The following is a 21140-nucleotide window of genomic DNA, read 5'->3' on the forward strand; positions in this document are numbered from 1 at the left end:
TAAAAAGATTGCGAAGTCTTTAGACTCTTAACAACTCTAGAAAAGGGCACTTGATAAATGTTTTTCCTATGAAGCCAAAGCAGATATGATATAAGGAAAAAGTACTTACTCTTTTTTGGAAGTTCCACATCTGCCTTTTGTGGATTTCCATTTACCAGTAAAGCCAAGACATTTTGTACTAAGAAAGCTCATCTGAACGTGTCAAATGTTGAAACATGATCATATAATTAAGTCTACTGTCTTAGTTTGATACTTTGATTCTATATATTAATTAGCATTCATTTTTTCTAAGAAGCCACACTGGATAGCAACAGCATTGAATTTAGCAGATGATAACCTAGAGACATCCAGAACATTCTTAGAACATACAATTCAGTGAAGTTTAAACATACATTTGAAGGCCTTTGAACAAAATTCTTTTTTTTAATATCCTGTTGCTAAAGTCATAGAAAGAATAAGAATATTCTGTGCTAAAGAAACACCAAGTAGCTTTTTGCTTGTTGAAAGACTTAGCTCATTCTGTACTGTCAGCTCTTAAAAGGCAACTAATTCTAATCATGAATTTAGATTACTGTATAAAGTACCATGTCTCCCTACAGAAGCAAATAAATAAGCATATATGATATCAAGGAAACAATTTGAAGGAATGGGCAATGATTTAAAGATCCAACCATCACTGCCATCCTATCATAAAATGCTTTAAGTGATGGAATTATGTTTCTTTTACAGATCTGGATTTGAACAGATAATGGCACACCTAACAGTTTGCAATGGCACTCCTACCTGCCAGTCTCATCTTGATTTTGAAGGTAGCAGTTGATTGTGTTGACTAAAAAGCTAAATAAACGACCATAAAGAGATTTTGCCAAGAGATCCCGGTAAAATTCTGCAATCTCTATAGTGTGCCTCCGTACAATCATGTCTCCTAAGAGAGAAAGCAGAAAATGGAGATGAAAGCATACTGTAAATCTTGCCTGAAGTAATTTTAGTTACAGTAACTCCTTCCACCCTTTTTGCTTCTCCTTTGCCAAACATATGCATGGTGTTTTCTGAAGCCTTCAGTGAAAGATGAGAAGACTGTCAACACTCACAAGATCTTCAGTTTGGAAACATGTACCTTTGTATTTTTTTTCAATAGAAAAGGGTATGTGTACCACACAAAACTATTATTTTACTGAAAAGAATTTTTCAAAACTTCCCCCCTCCCCGACACTCCTGTTGACTTTAGTTCTTAGTACTAATATCTAATTTGTTATCTTGACACACTTTTGTAAGATTAATCAGACTGTGAAACTGCTTTGCTCCATATTACAAAGACATTTCAAATTCAGTGTCCCAGCCTGACTTATTGCATGGCAGACAATTCCTCAGAGAGAAAATTTACAAGACCATAGAAGAAATAAGAAACAAAAATTAACTGCTTTTTAAATTCCCAAATCAGAAGGATCAAAATGCCACTAGGTCTGATCAAAGAGAATATAAGCTTGGAAAAGATTACCTTTAAAATACTGAACATCAGTTGTTAAGGCTGAAGCAAGTTCATCTGGTGAAACCTGCAGCATCCCTGCCACTGAAATGAAAAGAGAATTTAAAGAAAGCCTCATTTGTGCTCTACTATATATTTCATATTTTATAACAGATTTTCTGATATAGATGCTATTTTTAATAGTGAAAGAAACCACACACTAAAGAAAAGAGTGCTGTCACAGGAGTAATCAAAATTAATGAACATACAAAATCGGATTACTATAATCAGCACTTTGTGAAGTTTGAAAGTATCTGTATATTACATTACAGCTTTCGTTCCTCTCTAAAGACTACTCAGGACTTTCCCCAGGGCTTGGCAGACTTTCTCTCATATTAGAGTTAAAGTATGCTACTTATTGACATTCTGTATCCATAAGCCACTTTGGGGAGATTTGTTAGTGAACAAGAGGGCAAACTTCAAAGCATGAAAACAAGAAACCCTGTTAAGACACAGATTTTGAATATGGGGAATTCAATTCAACGCAAATTGTTGACAAGCAGCACAAGAGTATTTTAAAAGACTGTCGAAAGCACTCTGTACAATTTCTTTTGGCAAATGGAAGAATTAAATATGACATTGAATTAGATAATTTGCAATACTAGTATTTTATTTCATCCCATAAAAACTGCAGTTTATAAAATATCCAAGTCAATTGGACACTGTCTTCCCATAGTAACTTATGAATTTTCAGAAGTCTTTTTTTTTTCTCTCCCTGGAACTGTGTTTCCATCTGTCGGTGGATCAGTGCAAGTACCCTGATCATGATGCTCCAAGGTCATGTCCTACTGACCTTGTTCCAGTAGCTGCAGGTCTGACACGAATGCTGTCTCAGCGTCTGTCAGAGACGTAAAGCGAATGTCTCCAAGATGCAGAATTGCTGAGAGAATTACAAACAGGTTCTCCACCTCCTGCACATATTTTATGCAGAATTAAAGAGAAAGAAGAGATCTGTTGGGCATACCAGTGAAAAGCAAAGCTTTATAAAAATACAAATTCTAGTAGTTTGTGTCATTGGCTTTTGCTAAGTTTAAAAGTACTCATATGTGAACTATTAACAGGAAATTTGGACTTAGAAATCAAAGTGGAACCTATATAGGACATAAAACAAGATTACCTTTTTTTCCCCTTTTGTTTTCATGTAAATCACATTAACTACGGAGTTAAAGTTTTTCAGAATGTGATAAAAAATACTGAAATATCTTTAATAGATGCATTATTTCTGCAAGAAACAAACATATCTTCTCCACAGAGAATTTCCATCAAGACAGTTTCTGCATGTGGGAATACCAAGGTTTGTTTTTTCCTCAGCCAACTGTGTTCACAAAGTCTCTAGTTCTAAATGATAACAGGTTCCTGGTAGTAAAAGCTGTAATTAAGGTCTAAAAGAAACAAAAGCAACTTCCCTTACCCACACACTTTCCCCCTGATTGCATACTATTAATGCTGTGAAGCACTTATCTGAGCCTCACTCTTCCTGGCCTCATTTTTACCACAGCAAGAGAATTAATTTTCTTGATTATTTTTTTAAATGTTTTTAAATTCAAGCAAAAAAAATGATTCTTAAAATATGAACCAAAAATACTAAGACATGGAAAATATTGTGTGATTTTGGATTTTTTTTTTTTTTTTAAGGTCAGTTATATAACAATGGTGAGCCTTTAAAATAATAAATCAGGAAAACTGATATCCCCTATAGCTTTACATGGCATTATGCACAGCAAAGTTAATTGATAATTCTTGAAATATTTTTGAAAAATAATATCTGGAATCTGATTCTACTGAAACACTAGAAGTGACAGTTAGAAGTCTCACTTACTGGAATTTGCAGAATCAGATTAAAAGATATACTACAAATGAAATACTCAGCTGATACATCCCCTATATTCTCAGGTGACTGCACAAATTCAGAACACACTGAAACCAAGCTTGGATGACTTTTCATCAGTTTTCAAAAGCAACAGGACAAAAAAATGCTTTTTTTCTTCTTCTTCTTGTTCCTTCATCTCATAAATATGCCCATCATCAGAGGACATTGACAAAAGCTTACAGTCTTCCTGGGACACAGACTACAGCACCTCCAATGCTATTTAAACAAGTTTGATTCTCTAAACTACATTTTAATACAAGAAATTCAATCTCTTACGGTATGAGATAGATGTAAGTAGGGCAAAAGTATATTTTTCTATTACACAGTACCAAAGCCAAAGATTAAAAAAAGCAATATATATAGGCAAAGTCTGAATAAGACAGCTCTTACAAAAGAACTGTCATGCTAATATGGCATTCAAGCTAGGGTGCTATGCTTTGTTTCTTGAGAAGGCCTCTTGCATAAGATGGAACGGCACTCTAGTACTCCAGTACATACTTCTTGCTTTTTTGTTAGCTTGGTCAGAACTGCTTTGGGGATGACTGTACAGCACTGAATTGAAGCAGGCTGGGATAGCTGTTTATTCTGGTGATTTTGGTAGGGCCTTGGATTTAGTTCACATTTCAGATTCTCAAACACTTTCTCATTGTGCTCTAAGATGAATGCTCCCTTAACTTTAAAACAATATTTTAATAAACATTAACATACTTTGCAACATACAGTTAAAGGCTGCTACAGAAATTTTATGTAGTTCTTCAAAAAGATAATCTCTGCTATCATTAAATGAGCCAGATGATCAAGGAATAATACATACAGACCTTTCCACATATCTCAGAAGTAATGGGTAGAAATTTTAGGAGATGTGTTTTACCTACATATTTCCCTCTAACCTTCAGCACAGGAGATCAGCCTGCAGTACTCTGGAGGTCCACAGATTTCTAGTCTCCTAAATGATTATTCTAACGCTGCCTGGATATTGAGGAGCCTTGAAGATGGTTTATGCTTTTCTGAGAGGCAACCTTCTTCCTTTCAAGAACCCTGAGCAAAATGATGTTAAAGTGCCGGATTCAAAAGAATACTATATGTAAATTGTTCTCAGTTTCTGCAGGCTTCTAAAATGTGATTCATTATGCATGCAATTATTTATTTATGGGATGAATCCCTTCCTCAAGAGAACAGAAAGGTTAATGAAAAAGCTGGAGAGATCCACCCATCCATGAACACTGGGCTAAATGCAGAACTGCCTGGAACTTTTGCTACTGAAGTTTACAGGTGCAGAGCTTGAACCACGAAGAGTAAGGAATAATTCTGTCAAATATAGCTATATGTGTTTAATTTTGTACATGAGCACATGAATATTCATGAAAAAAATTCCATCCTTCTTTATGTTAAAAGGTGGTAGAGGTTACCAAATAACATTTGTTATTACCTTGACTAGGAATGCCAAGCAACTACATGATGTACCATCACCACAGAAGTCTACCTCACATCTAAATAACAGCTTCAGCAAACTCACTTCTTTTTTTTTTTTTTTTTTTCTGATAGCCCCTGATCCCTTTTTATTACAACTGTTGCCCATCTGTCATCTCTTATGTTAATCTAGCACAGTGTTTCATTAACTTTTCTTCTGCTTTTTCTTATGATGCTAAATATCATGTAGGGGTAAATAAGTTTTAACCTTCTTCTAGAACTACTGTTGCTTATGCAATTGTTTTACAGAAGTGTCTCAGCTACAGTGTGCTAGGTAGCATATACATATGTAAGAAATATGGGGACTTTGTTAAATATTCTAGTATCCTGAAGGGAATTACACAGCTGACATGAGTTCTTATACTCAGCCCTCCATTTCTTCTGATTCCCCACACACCTCTGTCCTCCAGAACCTATTCTTGATTAATTTTTCAAATTATCTTCTTCATTAGCTTTATAGGCTTAAAGACAAACATCAGACCTATCTTCTTGTTGCATTTTGGGGGTTAATTCAGCTCTTCCAAGTTACCCAGGTCTAGGTTTTTTTGACTAAATGTGTTTATTTCTTTTCAGGTGCTGTTAGCAAAGGCATTTGGAATGCATGTTTCACAAAATTAAAAGGGACAGGAAGATAACCAGGAAGAAGAAAAAATTCCTGTGGGTTTTATGAGGTTTCTGTCATATGGGATTTGATTGTTTCTTTTTATCTGTTTAATTTAATTGTTCAGAGTATTATACCTTGGAGCTGTTTTGTGAATCTTTAAGAATGAAAAAGATTTACATTGTTGGTGCTGTGTCTAATTAACAGTGATTACAGTAATTTCCCTGGAGTGAACTAGTACTGTATATTGTTTCAAGGTCTTAATCAACATAAAAAAAGAAAGACAGAAAGGCACTTTTTTTCCCCACAAAAGGTTATCAGTGTGAGTTCCTTATGGCCTGCTTTTAACTAAGTTATATGGTTATTTTAGCCACAAATAACATAAGCTTGTATAACTTACCAGGCTATTGAATCCCATAGCACCTAGAGCTTGTTTCAGTATGGCTAATTTCTCCCTGTTTTGAGGGTTGGCTGATAACATTGTCTCTTCCAGTATGGTCTGGCTTAGATACCTGCACAGAGGAAAAACAGCATATATAGTATTTACAATGCTGGAGCACAAACAAACTTCGGAGGTTAAAAGCCAGCTTTGCCCTTCTAACCAGTGATTTATTACAGATTTTTCTCAGCCTTTGGAGCGAACAGTAGTAGTAACAGAATGCTCCGTATTTCTTTCCTTAAGCCTTTGCTTAAGGTTTTCCCCCTGGCTAACTTTAGCTCTACATGTAAGCTAAAACTTAATTTAATTTATACCACTGACAGTTTTGCCATTCTTGCACTACCAGAGATTCCCCTTCCGAAGGAAGATTTGAGGAGACCCTCTGACTTCTTTAAGTTCCCCTTCTGCTGGCTAGGGAACAAAAAAGCTCTTATCTCCCTGATCCCATGATGATCATTCACTCCCTTAGCAGGTGAATGGGTGACACAGGTATACTGAGCAACACTTAGAACAAAGTAGTAACTAAGTATATAGAGTAATCAATGTGCAGCCTTTAAGCTGTACTGCTTTGCACACTGTGAAGCAAAAGGAAATTTTATAAACCTTCCCAAAGACAGTGACTAGAAGAGAGAGAGACACCTAGTGCAGTAGCTAACTCAGGAAAGAAAAAACATAACCAACATGAAGAGTAGTAACACAAAACAGAATATTAAAAATCTATAGTACAACAGACTATTGAAAAGAACAGCAATTTAACCTTTGCAACAGTGTTTTTTGACCCTCTTGAAATATGGCTATGAGGCAGATTTTAAAAAGTATTCAGGTAGCTTCATACAGACAAATTCACTAAGAATAAAGTGTCTGAATATCTTATGGAATCTGATTTTTAATTACATCATGCTGAGAATGCAAAAAGATGTTTTCTTTTATCATTAAGTTATCATTATCATTAAGTTATCGTTATCATTAAAATACACATTCATCACACAATCTACAATCTTCACAAACGTCACTTAAAACAACAAAAGAATTCCCCACACCTAAATCAAAATAGCATCATTACAACAAAGGTGGACAATTTACACACACTCCACCCCTCATCCCTTCACCACAATTACAACAAAAATCCCCCACAATTACTCTGCTCTCTAATAATGTTCAGTCCATGATCTGTCACATAAATATGGGAAACATTAGTGGTTTAATTTCTGACAATTCTTGTTCACAACCCTATTCTAATTGCACTATAGAGAACAGTTTCCAGATAAAACTCCTGTTACCACAGAAAGTTTGGCAGCGCCCTAGTAAGAGTGGTAGTTCTTGTAAAGGTGGCCTTTTATGGGAATGTGAGTAGCTTTTAGAAACATGTGGCAGAACGATTTAGCATTTTTCTAACTGATAATGAGGTTTATGAGGTATAAACAACAAAATGTAGTGAATTTTTAGTGGATATTTAGTGGATTGATACCACATTTACCAGTGCAGATTTCCCTTGAAGTGACAATGGCCTAAGTTACCCCAGCAGGTGGGAAGAGGAAGAATGATGGGGAAAAAAAATGTGTGTCGGTGCATAAGCACTTTTTGCACACACAGGAGAATGCAGTCAGCAGATATCTCAAGCCTCACATCAGTGGCTGAAGCTGGTGAATTAACAGAACCTTTGAGAATGTGGGACTGTGAGCATCACTGCCAGAGCTCTGCACCTTTTCCTTGAGGTTACTAAAAACATGAATTTTGTCCAAACCAGGTAGATACAAATAGCACAGCTGTCAAATTAGCTAGAGCAGATAATACAAAGTATATGCCAGATTTATGGGGTTTTTCTGGGGTTTTTTACATTGCCTGTATGTTTCAAAAGGAGGCTAGAATACATCTGATACTGAATCTGGCATAGAACCTACTGGTATAAAGGTTAATCCAGCAGAAAATTTTCCACTGTTATGAACTGCTGCGTGAGCTTGTACCAGTTCAGTGTTGTGCATCATATGTCGGTGGCATTTTTGATCCATAATGAGGAGACTTAGAGTAGCATCTACTCTGCTGTCAAAATATCCTGTTGTTGAATGGCTGGAAGAGTTGGAAGCTTATGCCCATTTCTGGAAAAAAAAAAAAAAAAAAAAAAAAAAAAGCCTCCATATTGGTGTTCCCCTGAATAACTCTTTAACTCTCTCTCTCTCTGTGTACTGAGCAGGGAATACTTTTTCCTGTCCTGTGAAGAGAATATTGTCTACATCTTGTGCTTAAATAATCCCATTTTAGCATAGTTAAAGTGGTAGAGGGTATTGTCGTAGCGAAAAGGTGTGTGAACACTACCAACAGAGGTAGTGGTACAGCAAAATGACCCAGAACACTCATTCCTTTGGAGAAAAGAGCTGAGCTGTGATATGAACCAACATGCGGCAGTTCTTGCCTTCAGCGCAAGCACTTGCTGATACAACAGGGGCCAAACTGGGCACCTGCCAAATCAGATGCCTGTAGCTCCAGCAACCCGTCCATAAACTGCAGCATCTGCTGGGACATGCCTGTTGGAAGAAAATCTGAGTTTCCCAGTATAAGTCTCCTGAAGATTTAATCAGCAAATGTGCTGGTGCCCTTGGAAAGGGCTGCAGTTGGTCATTTTCTCAGGTCTACTTGAATTTAGAATCAATTTCCCTAGTCTAATAGCAATTAAATTATTTTATAACATGTCATGAGGCCCACCCATTTTCCAAATTATTTAAGGACTAATGAAATGCAAATTTCTTTGAAGATATGCACATTCAAATATGATATGTTTATAACATAAAGTATAAGCCTGTTAAGGATGGATTAATTATATAGACTACTTGGAACTGATGATGGATATTATACAACTCCCTCAAAATGCAGAAAATATACAGTGTAGCAGAGTGGGGTATAATATATACTAGCTGTACAAGGAATCACATTTTTCTAATTATTGTTAAGTTCATTCTACCTCAGAAACACAGTGACATTTAGATAGAAATAAAAACGTGGGGTTTTTTTTGCTTGTAAAACAGTTCCCTGGCATCTCCTTCTTTCTACCTTAAAGGCCCGGAGAATGAAAAGGGCTTGAGACATCCTTTGTATGTTACTCCTAACATCTATTTATGGTCAAGAACCAGAGTCCCAAACCAATTTTAAATAGTCACCTCTCCTATAAAATCAAGGAAAAGGAAAAAAAGGAAAGAGATGTGTCACAGTGCAAAAATCCTAATAACAACAAAACGTTCTTTCATTGTTGATACATCATTATTCCATAAAATGTAAATGTTTTTTCAATATGTACAACTTGCCCCATATTTATAGTGCATTTTTGCCTTTTTTGCCTTTTGACTATGCAGTTCTAATAATTAAATAAATAAATAACTTCTTTCTATTGACTGTCTAATCATTTGTTTAAATACTACCATGTCGACATTTGCATCAAACTAGCACTCTCAACAGACAGCTTATCAGCACACAAAGAAGTTTTAAGGACATGTGATCAGTTACTCTATTTCAAAACAGAAGAAACTTACTGATCCACAAAATGGGGCTCTTTTAAGAAGATACACTAACTGATAATTGTAGTATAGTCACTTTGAGTAAAACACAATGCTGCATTAGACAATTTCTTGAGAAATGTTAAAGAGAGTATCTGCATAGTTTTTTTCTTTCTGATTCTTCTTCTAACAGTTCTAATTTGCAACATTGTAGCATTCTTATCTAGTCTCTTAAGGGAAAAAATACTATTCAGAAGAAAAAAATCAGTGGTGGTAGCTTTTCAGTATAACACTTATAGTATACAGTTTTTAAAGCATCATTCGAATGGCATCATAGATCAAGTTTTCGGATAGGGATGTGACTGATGTGCCCAAGCATATAAACAAATATTTACTATGACATTAAATTCTTTATGTATTAACTGCCCACATAAGTCAACAATTACCTTACCTGTTTACCTTACAATTCTCATTATAATTGTTACATATAATAATAATTTGTATTATTCAACTTATACCTGCAGTGAAGTTTATAATTTCATACATACATAGCAAACATGAAGAAGAAATACATAGGAACAAATGTCAGCTAACTAATACTGAGTTTTCGTGACATATGCCTATTTCAAAATTTCTTACATAATCCTACTGGTTAAAAACCTTCTTTAAAGTAATATCGTCTGCTTAGGTGATTGAGCAAAAAATAAGGAGCTGAGACTAAAAAGAAAAGTTTTGACTCTGTTTGCTGCTCTGCCAAAAACTCAGCAAAGTAAAATTTGATTTGAAGTTCATTTACTTTCTTCTGAACTGCAACCCAGTAACATTTAGTATCAAATGAAGTAATATGCCTTATTCAACATAAATAAAACATGTAATTTAATTTCCTTGCAAGAAAAGCAAAGAAAATAAAAAGTGGGACTCACAAAATTATTAGAGAAGGTGAAAGAGTCTTTTTATTCTCTCTTTCCTACTAGAATTGTTCTGTTTTCATAAAATCTGTGAAGAGATAAAAATAAAAAAGTTCCAAATTTTATAATTAGGGGATTTATTTGGAAAGAGAGTACCCCTTTTCTGGCTACTGTCTCATAGTCAGCATGACCCACAGAAAAGATCTGGAGCTTCCCCACTTGGTGTGTCAGGCAGTCCATTTCAAAGTGAGTTCAAAGCATCTAGACCACAAGGTGATATTGAACCTTCATAGTCATCAAAGTCTAGGGACCGTGATTATCAGTTTTCGAAGGGAGATCTGAACTGTTAATATATGTCACTTAGGGAACTTTTCTGATCTCTAGCAAATAAGGGTTGACAAATAAATGATATTTTGCACTAATCAGCTCTTTAGATAGCTAAAATAATAAAGTACTTCAAGCTGTATTGTTTGTAGTAGTTAAGTGTGGAAAGAAGACCTTGGTACACAATGTTGACCACAGAGATCCCAAGGCTTGTCACAGGCACTCTAGTAGCGAGCCTTCCTAAGGATCATTATAAACTTTAGTGTTTCACTAATGGAGTAGATAAGGCATCACCAAAACACTGTCTCAACACCTATCCACTTCGCATTTCTAAAATCTGACATTTGAAATGTTCAAGTATTTTATAAGAACAGCCACTTTATGCCACCTACCTATAAACATTAGTGCTGTTTATCATACAGAAATATCTGGTTCATTATAATGGTTCAATTCATATCTGACAGTGAAGCTGTCAGAGATTAGTAGGTTGCATCCACTTAATCAGAAATTCTCTTTTGTCAGGAGGACAGTTAAAGTTGGGTTCCAATTAGAGGAGAAGAGGAAGCGTGGTTTTGCCAGATGGACACCTCTTCATAGGGCTTTCCTGAAGTAAATACATTCTGTCATGAATAATTAAGAGAATTCTTTGTAGTTTTATATCATTAAGTAGTTCTAAGTCACTATAAACAATTAGGATAAAGTCCTATGATGAAAGAAAAGATTTGTGGGGTTTTTTTTTTGGTTGGTTGGTTGGTTGGTTTTTTTAAGTTAGCATCTAGCTGCTTGCTACTTGACTCCATTCCTGACAGAGGACGAGTACTGACACATCCACATTTTGTGGTAAAGCTTTTTTAGCTATAGAAGGCTTGATATAAGTGAAACATAATACAAAGTTAGATTTTAGTCTTGAACTTTATTATAGATGATAAATCAATGCAATACATGTTGCTTGTTGTAATAAGGTTTTCACCAATCACAGTTAACCTCTTCAGTAAAAAAGCTCTGGTCATAGGCAAAAAGCTTCATTTTCTAATTGCTTGTACTCAGAACAATTTAGCCATTTTAGCCATTTGAGGTCTCAGAGTACTCTAAAGCTTCTGGGCTGTGCTCAGAAGCAAGGGGCTGAATAAGGTTATTTATATTAGTTTATTGGTCAGAGAAAGTCTCAGAGACCAGATGAAAGCACATTTTTTCAAGGAATTAAACCAAACATGAATGAGTACTATAAAGACACAATTCAACTAAGAAAAAATATAAAATAAGACAAAAGGATAACTGAATGTACAGATTCAGGACAGGTAAAGCTGATTAGGCAGTGGATCACCAGAAAAGCACTTATCATAAACTAAATGAGAGTTAAGTACGCCTTGGAAAACAATAGAAAAAATGTATCAGAAAAATTATGTAGAGCAAAAGAATTTATTAAATGTAGCCTTCAGAAGATTAAGAAAGGTATTGCAAAGAGGAAAAGACCTACAGTCTTTTGGCCATGGCAAAACAACTACTTTACACAGCTGACCTGAAGGACATAGGATAGCATAGTAGAGCATGAAACAGATATCAGAGAAATGAACCAGTTTCAAGGAGATGCAAAGTGAGAAGGTGATGTACTAGAACTAAGATATGAAGATAATTTCCAACACTCACTTATTCTTGATTTTGATACTGCATTCCCATCAAGTTTGCAGAGGACATCAAATTGAGAGGAACAGTCAGTATGCTGGAGGGTAGGGCTGCCTTTTAAAGGTTGAAGGAATGGGCCAACAGGAACTTTATGAAACTTAGTGAAGACAAGTCCTGAAGTTGGGAAGGAATAAATCCTTGCAATGATACAGGCTGATAAACTGGGGAGCAGCTCTGGGGAAAAGGTCCTGGGGGCCCTGAGGGCAGTGAGCTGGGCAGGAGCCGGCAATGAACCTGGGCAGCAGCCGGCAATTTTATTTACAAATTTATATTGCCATCAGTATCCAGGGCTGCATCACCAGGAGCATTGCCAAGGGACTGGGAGTTGTTTCCTCCTGCCTAGCACTCACAGTTAGACCACATCTACATACTGCAGCCAGCTTTGCCCATGCAAACACACACACAAAAAACACAGAAGACATTGCTAAAGTGGAGTGAGATCAGCAGAGGCCCACCTCAATGGTCCGGGCTGGAGATATGATGGGGTAGGCTTGTTGAGTGAGCAAGGCTTGTTCAGCTTAGGGAAGCAAAGGCTCCAGAGACACAAATATCCTTGGAGTTTTTCAAGTCTTGACTGGACAAAGCTCTGAACAACATGATCTGATCTCACAGCTGGTCTCTGTTTGGAGCAGGCAGTGAACCAAGGACCTCCTAAAGTCCCTGCCAAAGTGAATTATTCTATAATCCTATGAAACACATTAAACTTCTTTCTCAGATATGTTGGGGGGTTTTTGAACGTCATATAAAAACAGTAATTTTGGCCCCAGAAGACTGGGAGACCAAGAAAAGGTAGGTCTGAAATTATTAGCACATTACCTTGAATTTGAACAGTCCCTAAAACAAAAATTTAACATGGCTCTTAGAGTCATAGGACATCTGAGCACAAGTTTTATTTACAAATTTATATTGCTTAAAATCTGAAGGGATGACAGTGTTCTAAAAATCAGAACAATCTTAAAAAATAGAGTCATACCAAAGGATGAGTCAAAATAGGAAGAGAATATTTGTGCAATGCAACTCCTCTGCTTAGGTCAGCAACCTTTTTCACTAGTTTATCTAGTAGTTAAAATAGCACAGCATCATTATTTTAGGAGGATGAAAATGTCTTCTCACCTTAGAAATAAATATTTGGACATCAACTCTTAAATAGTTTTTCTTTTTTAAAATCTTAAAGAAGTTAACTTTAAATTTTAAGAAAAACCGATATGAACAATTTAACATTGGGAAACTTCCAGACACTTTAATCACCTTCTGGGAACTAGAAACCAAAGAAAACCTCTGTTAGGATTTTTTTATATATCTTGAAAATATCTGGATAAATAGTTTTATTGGTAAGCCAGAAGATTTCCAACAGCTGTTTTAGAAAGAGCTGGGGCATAGGGCCAAAGTCCTGAAATTTAGGAAGATATCCCATGCCAGCTGTATCAAAATAATTGTCAGGATATGTGCTGTGGCCACCCCCACCTTCTCCAAGCTAATTCAACTTAGCTTGATTTTGTATCTAGAAAATAAATTGTTTGTACCTTCTGCATTAAATTATTCATTCATAAGTCTAGCAAGATGACTAAAAAATAATCCTTTCTAGCACAAAAACATTCAGGGAGGACAAAATTTTTATTCTATTAATCTTCTAGGTAACAGCATACAATAAATTAATTCAATCTTTATTTATATGTTAGTTCTTATGTTGTATGAATTGGGGGAAAAGATAGGGCTGAAAGTCACTACAGAATCTTTACTTATTCCAAATAGCATCCTGAGGCAGAAAACCACAAGTTTAAAAATTCAGGAATGGTAGAATCATCTTCCTGGTAAGAACTGGGAACATGAATGCCAACGCAGCTAAAACAGTCCTGGCATTAACTTACGAATCACTTAAGTTTCCCCTTTCTTTTGTGTAGCTGTTGCAACAGATTTTCAAAGAACCTGTCTGTTTGCATAGTAGATCCTGTCTTGATACAAAGAGTTGCACCAGATCTCTGGAGGCCCCTTTCAAATTAAGGGCACAGGAAAATACTATTTTTCTCTCTTTATATTCCTTTAGTTGGTGAAAAAAAACCCAAAAACAAACAACAACCCCCCCCCAAAAAAAAAACCACCAAACCCACACATGAGAATATCATAATCTGTTATTTTCTGAGATACCATTGTAACTGGTTCCTGTGAGGAATTACAACTTTTATGGTGTGCTTTCCTCTTCTGATCCACTTGCCCATGTGTCATTTCTCTTGGCTAACCACTAGAGAAACAGAATAGTATCAACTCCTATTCTAGCACAATTGACCACACTATCTAGTACATTTATTTTGATAAAAGAAGTTCAAGATTAGTGGGTAAAGAATTCACATGGAAGCAGTGAAGAATAAATATCTAACATAAATAACTAAAACCAGGACTCTGTATCAATACTTAATTATGCAATACAAGCCACTGCAGATCATGTTATAAATCAGATATTCTGGATTTTGTCTATAAATCCCTTATTTCTTTTATAAAAATGATCTACAAATAAAACTCTTAATAATCATTCACCAATTCCAAACAGCCATTAAAACCGAGATCCTTATACTTTGTATTTATTTATACAAGCTAGAACTTTTTTGTTCTCACTTAAAGAACAAAAAATTCACACTTTTTTTTTAATATCATGCTGTAATCATGTGGAAACCTGTCACGCAGTAATTGTCTAAAATTTTTATGTGTTTTCCAGTTAAAGAAATTCAGAACAGAGAAATTAAATCAGATTGTTTCAAAATGTCATCTTCACCCTAAATATGATTTTCTACATACCTCTCCCCTCACACAGAGGTATCCAAATTCTCTGTAATTGTGGGGACAGGTAGAAATAGAACTGGCTTGTCACTTGCTTTGCATGAGCTGGTTGACGAGTCAGCTTTATAGACAACTAGTAGGGAATACTGTGTTTATACCCTAGAGGAGAACACATCACTTAGACTGAATGGATTCAAATATACCTATCAAAAGCACTCATACACTAATGGTGTTATAAAGGCTTTTATTACAGCTTGAACTTAATTAAAACGTGTCATTAAAAAATGCACACAAGTATCCTCTCAGTGCTAGCTTCTATAAAATGTTGCATCAATTGCTCTAAAAACAAAAGCAGACCATGCACGTCATGACATCACATTCAGTGCTTTCAGGTCACTGGAACAACGAGAAAGAAGATTTTTTTTTTTTTCCAGGTTTACATGTACTGTGAAGTAGAATAATGATTTATTACATCACTGTATATTGTCCCAATTCAGCAAAACATTTACATGTAACAAACTTCAAACCTGTGCTTCATCCCACTGATTTCAGTTGCATCTTAGTATCATAATAAATGTTAATATCGAGCACACCTGGAAGTTATAGGTTCACACCCTATGTTGAGCTTTGATTCACTATAAAAGAAAGGTAGATGAGATGTTTAACTGAGACAGCAGGAGATAAGTATTACTGGAGACCTAGATTTCAAGCTGCCTTAAGCATTGCCTACATTATTTCTAGACGTATCACCTTCTCACACATTTACTTCTACATATTGCAATGAAGTTATACAAAGATTCCTGAACTACACCTCTACGTCCTAGGTGTAGCACAGAAAGCACAATAAGTGAGGCTAATTACCTCAAATGGCCCACTGCCCCAACACAGTTTTGGAACTTTTTGCATGGCACCATCTGAGGTGTCTCTGCTACACTCCACAATGAGTCACACAGACTTATCTTTTGCCTCAACCTGTCTTTATTTAAAGTGTAAAACAAAGCCAGTTTTAATTGGACTTTTCTTATTATAAAATCTTCATTAACTGATGATTTGTTGACAGAAAATTCTCAAGAGACCCCATGTCACAGGAGGATGAAGCAATATTTCATAATCAGGTTACAGCTCTAATACAATCAATATGCATGTTGTGGGTGTTATTTAATGTGTCATTGTATTAAGAAGCATGCATTAACAAGCTAAATCCCTTCCTTCCCCTTATTAGTGCTGCCCAGTGAACCATGTACCTGCACAATTGTGTGAAAGGCATGTGGCTTTTGCCTTTGCAGTCCCCATCCCTCCTTCCCATCCAGCTCAGGGTAGTAAGACTGATTAAGTACAATGGTCATCACTGAAAATTCAACATCATCCCATCAGTTAACTTTTACTTTAAGCTAAAGTGGAAATCATAGTATCTCAGTTATGTGCTAGTTCCAGACAAAATATAACTGTTTATAAACCAGTTTTTGTACAACTAGTTCAGTTTACTGTCCTCACACTAAATATTTGTGAAGTCTTTCTCTGAATACTTGCTAAATCCCAACACTTAATTTAGGTATAACTAAACACTGAATTTAAGGACTGTTTTTCCTGACTGAGAATTAATGACTTCACAGCTTTACTTACGTTTTTAAAGATGTTTTAAAAACTGTTGGGATGAAGGGTATTGAGTGTATAAAACCAAGACATGACCTTTCAAAATTAAATTCCACTAATCTCTACTATATTTGCAAAGTCACAGAATAAGAGATTACAACAAACATTTTTATTTCTTTAAATCTCTCATGTGAATATGAGAGGACAATGTATTCTGCTTAGGGAGGAAAAGCTGCCTTGCACTTAGCACTGTTTGATATGTAAACAGTGATGAGATAAAGACAAAGCAAAACAGTTGACATCAATGAAGTAAACGACATTTACAGAACATGATAATGAATAGCTACTGGATTTTTCCTCTGAGGGGAAAGGGGCATATTTTACTGCTTTTTTTTTTTCCTTTGTCTTCAGCTTTTAAACCTATTCCAATCTGAAAATATTTTAGATCCTTTGAACCATGTTATGCAGCACTGTGCTGGAATTACTGCTAAGCATTTAAGGGCTCATGACTAGTGCAATAAAGCACCAAAACAGGCATTTCAAAAATAGAATAACTTTGTTAATGCTAAGAGGTAAAGTATCAGCACAATATTAATAAATTAAACATCGCAGATAGATTCAGTGAGAACCAGAACCCAGCTCTCGTTTTTATTTTTCTAAACAAATAAAATAATATGTTAAGGTATTTTCTTTTAAAACTGGTTTCAGCACAGAAAGCTTATATTAACCTGTGTGTTACTCAGCAAATAGTTTTGCCTTGACATTTTCATAAGACAAAATTTCAAATAATTCTGTTATGTGTATCTGTACTATGAAGTACTTGAGTTTTTACAGATCATGGATATACTGAAATAGAAAGCAAAGAAATACAGTTTGGTCTTTATTCTCAAAATGCCAAATGTCTTTAGGCTAAACTCAGGTACATTTTTTTAAAATTATTATATTGATATTCCTGTGGAGTAGGCTTAAATCAGACTCAAGCCGTCTGTTCCTAAAATACATAAAAATGTAAATCTAGGATAATTCCATTATAGCAAAAATTGAATGCACAACACAAGTGACTCAAAATAGAATTTTTCACACCTCTGGTGACATTAAAAGAAATATTAAAGGCAGTATACCTTGTAGTGTTCTTTCTCTGACTCATATAATTCAGTATTTTATAGGACAGAATCACTCAGGAGATCGTAATTCTGTGAACTATCACTTTACAAGCATAATTTTGAAGTTGAATATACATTATATAAGGAGCATAATAATGATGATGATAAAAAAGTAGCAAATATTGAGCATTGTTGAATATGTAAAGAAAATAAGTCAGTCTCCATACAAGTGCAAACTGGTCCAATCCATGTCCTGAAATGCTTCAGAAATTGTGTTTGAACTTTGCTCATACAACCAAGAGTAATTTTTTGTTCCTGTGTTCAGACTCACTTTGGCACTAGTTGCCAGGTAGATGTCATTAAGTTTATGAGCCTTGAGGCATTCCTCCACCAGCATTTGCTACTTTTTAAATGCTGATTCATTAAATAAAATTTACTGGATTAAGATCTACAGTATTAGATCTAAAATTTTAAAAATGCTCTGGGTACCTGCTTTTAACTTTCACCAGTATCCAGTTAAAATGTTGATAGTGTACTTCAAAATGATTCCATATAACACTGATTGTAGTTCATGGATCAGTTACAGATCAGCTGATTTACAAGAAGTCCTCTTCTTCCCATATATGCAGGTATGGCCAAGTGTATTCAGGTACGTATACTAAACAACTTGAATTCAGAACAGTAAGATTCCTTTAAAGCCATTTAACTTAGGGAAAAAAAAAAAAAAAAGTTTAGGCCCCCCAAGAGACTAGTCACTCTAGTGACTTTTGCAATACTAGGAAATATACATTATTTACAAAAGAATGAGACGTTTTTAAGGAGGTTTAATATGATTCATTAAAAAATAACAATTATTTACCTATCACAGGCTAAGAAAGTCTCACACAATACAAGAATATGACTTGGTGCAGTACCTAACTTTACGCACTTGTTCTACAAAGCAAGAATAGTCTTCTTACTTTGAAAGGAGTAAATATGTATGTGTTTATGTATGTTATCTATTTAACAACCAAGCAGCCACAATCATTAGTGGTTGTTCCCTTAACTTAAGTAGAGGGTCCTGCTTTTCACACAGACAGCAAAAGACATGACTTACACAGAAAAAATCACAAAGAAATATTAAGAAATATTAGGATTAAAATGTGCAATCTCTAGCTGTAGCAGTTTTAATCCATCTGGATCTGGGACAGGTAAGGGATAGAAAATAAAGCCCAAGTGAACAACTTTTTCAATAGAAAAACATATCAAAGAAGAGTCATATAGACTTTCTCTGTGTTTTATTCATTACTGGAAATTTTTCATGACATAGGACAGTCTCTAACTGTTTTCCAACAAATTATACCACTAAATTTTCCCATTTAATAGGATCATTTTAATTTTTACTTTGAAAAGTCACAGATTTTTTTTTTTTTTTTACAAGTTATTAGCATTGTTCTTCATCTTTGTAATTCTCATCTTGGGTGAACAAAATGGATCATGAAACTAGCGTCAGGGTACCAGTGTCAAAATAAACACTGCAATTACTGTGCAAGTTTAATACTAAGCTGCAACACCAGCTTGGTAAAATGATTTCTACCCACTTAATGATTGGGTTATGCTAAAATTTCATAAAGGTTAAAGCAGAAATTAGAAGGTGCCAGCATTTGCCATAAACCATAAATTACACTTCTCTGTAATTATAGTTACAAATGCAGTTTGTTTGTCAAATGGTATTTCTACATTGTTTCAGTGCCCTTTTCCATCATTTCAGTCAGCAGAAAATTTTGTATTCAGGTTTTTTTGCAGAGGACTTTCTTGATTTGCATAGTTCTTTGTGCAAATTGGATTTGTTCTAACAAATATTCTCACCCGTATTACTACTAGTCAAGAAAGGTTGAAACTTCAAATCAGATAGGCAGAGGCCTTATTAGCTCAGACAGGTCACAGACCAAAACGGCATGTCAGGAAGCACAGAACCTCATACACATTTCTTCCTTGAAACACCCTAAACTACTCCCATTCAGCTCTCCCCAGTGTGTCTCCTTGCCTGATCCAGAGTAATGTTTGCACAGATCTGATAAAAATACAGCTTTCCCTGGTTAGATAGGCTAATATATGTGTGAAGATCTTTAAGCATCCCCAAAATCCCTGTACTATTTTACATCTGTTGTCTGCCAATCAAAGGTGACTTGAAACTATTGAAACTATACTTGAAACTATTTTTGTTTACTTTTGATCTCAATCACTGAGTACATTGAGTTTCATATGATTTATGTTGTACTATACTAGGCTGCAGCAATAACACTGTGATGTGATTCCAAGAGATGTGTCATAAACTGACTGGAGATAAACAAGACCTATATGTAGGATAAAGAAGTTCCAAGGTTCATCTGAGTAATGGGTGATTGAGTACAAGATATTCCTGCACCAATCTGTCCAGTATTATATTGCACAAAATAATTTTAGAAGCCAAGACTGATGGAGCTGCCATTTTTGGGAGCTGTATAAAAATGTGATTCTGACATCTCCTAGTCATTACCACTCAATTAATACATTTAGAAGACTTTGGTTACCTGTAGACTTTAGACAAAACTCAGATTGAGTAGTTATAATGTAACTACAAAAAATCCATGTGCAAATACAGCAGGAATCAAAGAAAACTGTGAATGGCACTAACCTGACACAATCAAGTTTAACCTCAGTGTAAAAGTAATTTTGAGTTATGATTAATGAAAGAACTACAGGAAGAAAACTATGCTACACTTTGGGTTGACCTTGCCTGACTTTCCCAGAGAGAGTCAGCTAGAGCAACCATAAAGTTACTCCAGTGCAGTGAAAAAAACGAGCTAGCTCAGGGAGCTCAGTGAAGACAGTAAGTTCAAACAATGGTGAGAGATATCGTCTCTTTTAGATGTAACATTAAGTTAAGATGAGCTGGGTTCAGTGATTGGGGCTTCCATATGCCAATAACAATTTCTGAAATTATCCATTCCTGACTGTAAATTCATCTACAGTAATTGTATCAGGATGATTCTAAGAGTGACTTTTGAAATATAAATTGCAGAACTATATTATCGCTCTAGATTTATGCAATGCAATAGCTAAGTGGTTTCAGGAGCTGAATCCACTGAATCTCCCCCCACATATGAGACAATTAGCATCCTAGTAAAGTGCAGAGCCATACTTTGTACTTAAACTAAAAGCCAAATGAGCTCTTCTACCATTTTTATAAGTGAGTAATCACATCTACTTTTAAGCTAGGGTTTCTACAGCAATTTCATCACTTGGAGCTACATCCATTTTCAGTCTGACATGAAATACTAGTGAGCTGCCTAAACAGTCAGCACTTAATTTCTTCAACAAAAGACCAAATTTAACCTCAATATAT

At 35.3% G+C, this 21140-nt stretch overlaps 1 protein-coding gene across 1 annotated transcript in view; it reads right to left on the reverse strand.

The window, feature by feature from the left end:
• The window catches only part of MYO16 (myosin XVI), a gene marked incomplete at its 5' end in the record, with an annotated part of 149227 nt that overhangs the window by 117049 nt on the left and 11038 nt on the right, over positions 1-21140 (reverse strand). The window contains 4 exon segments of the mRNA XM_010170386.2: positions 784-925; positions 1499-1570; positions 2319-2436; positions 5867-5978. Coding sequence (XP_010168688.1) covers positions 784-925; positions 1499-1570; positions 2319-2436; positions 5867-5978 — 444 coding nt within the window.

This window comes from Antrostomus carolinensis, unplaced genomic scaffold, assembly GCF_000700745.2.
Source record: "Antrostomus carolinensis isolate BGI_N321 unplaced genomic scaffold, ASM70074v2 scaffold16956, whole genome shotgun sequence".
NCBI lineage: Eukaryota > Metazoa > Chordata > Aves > Caprimulgiformes > Caprimulgidae > Antrostomus > Antrostomus carolinensis.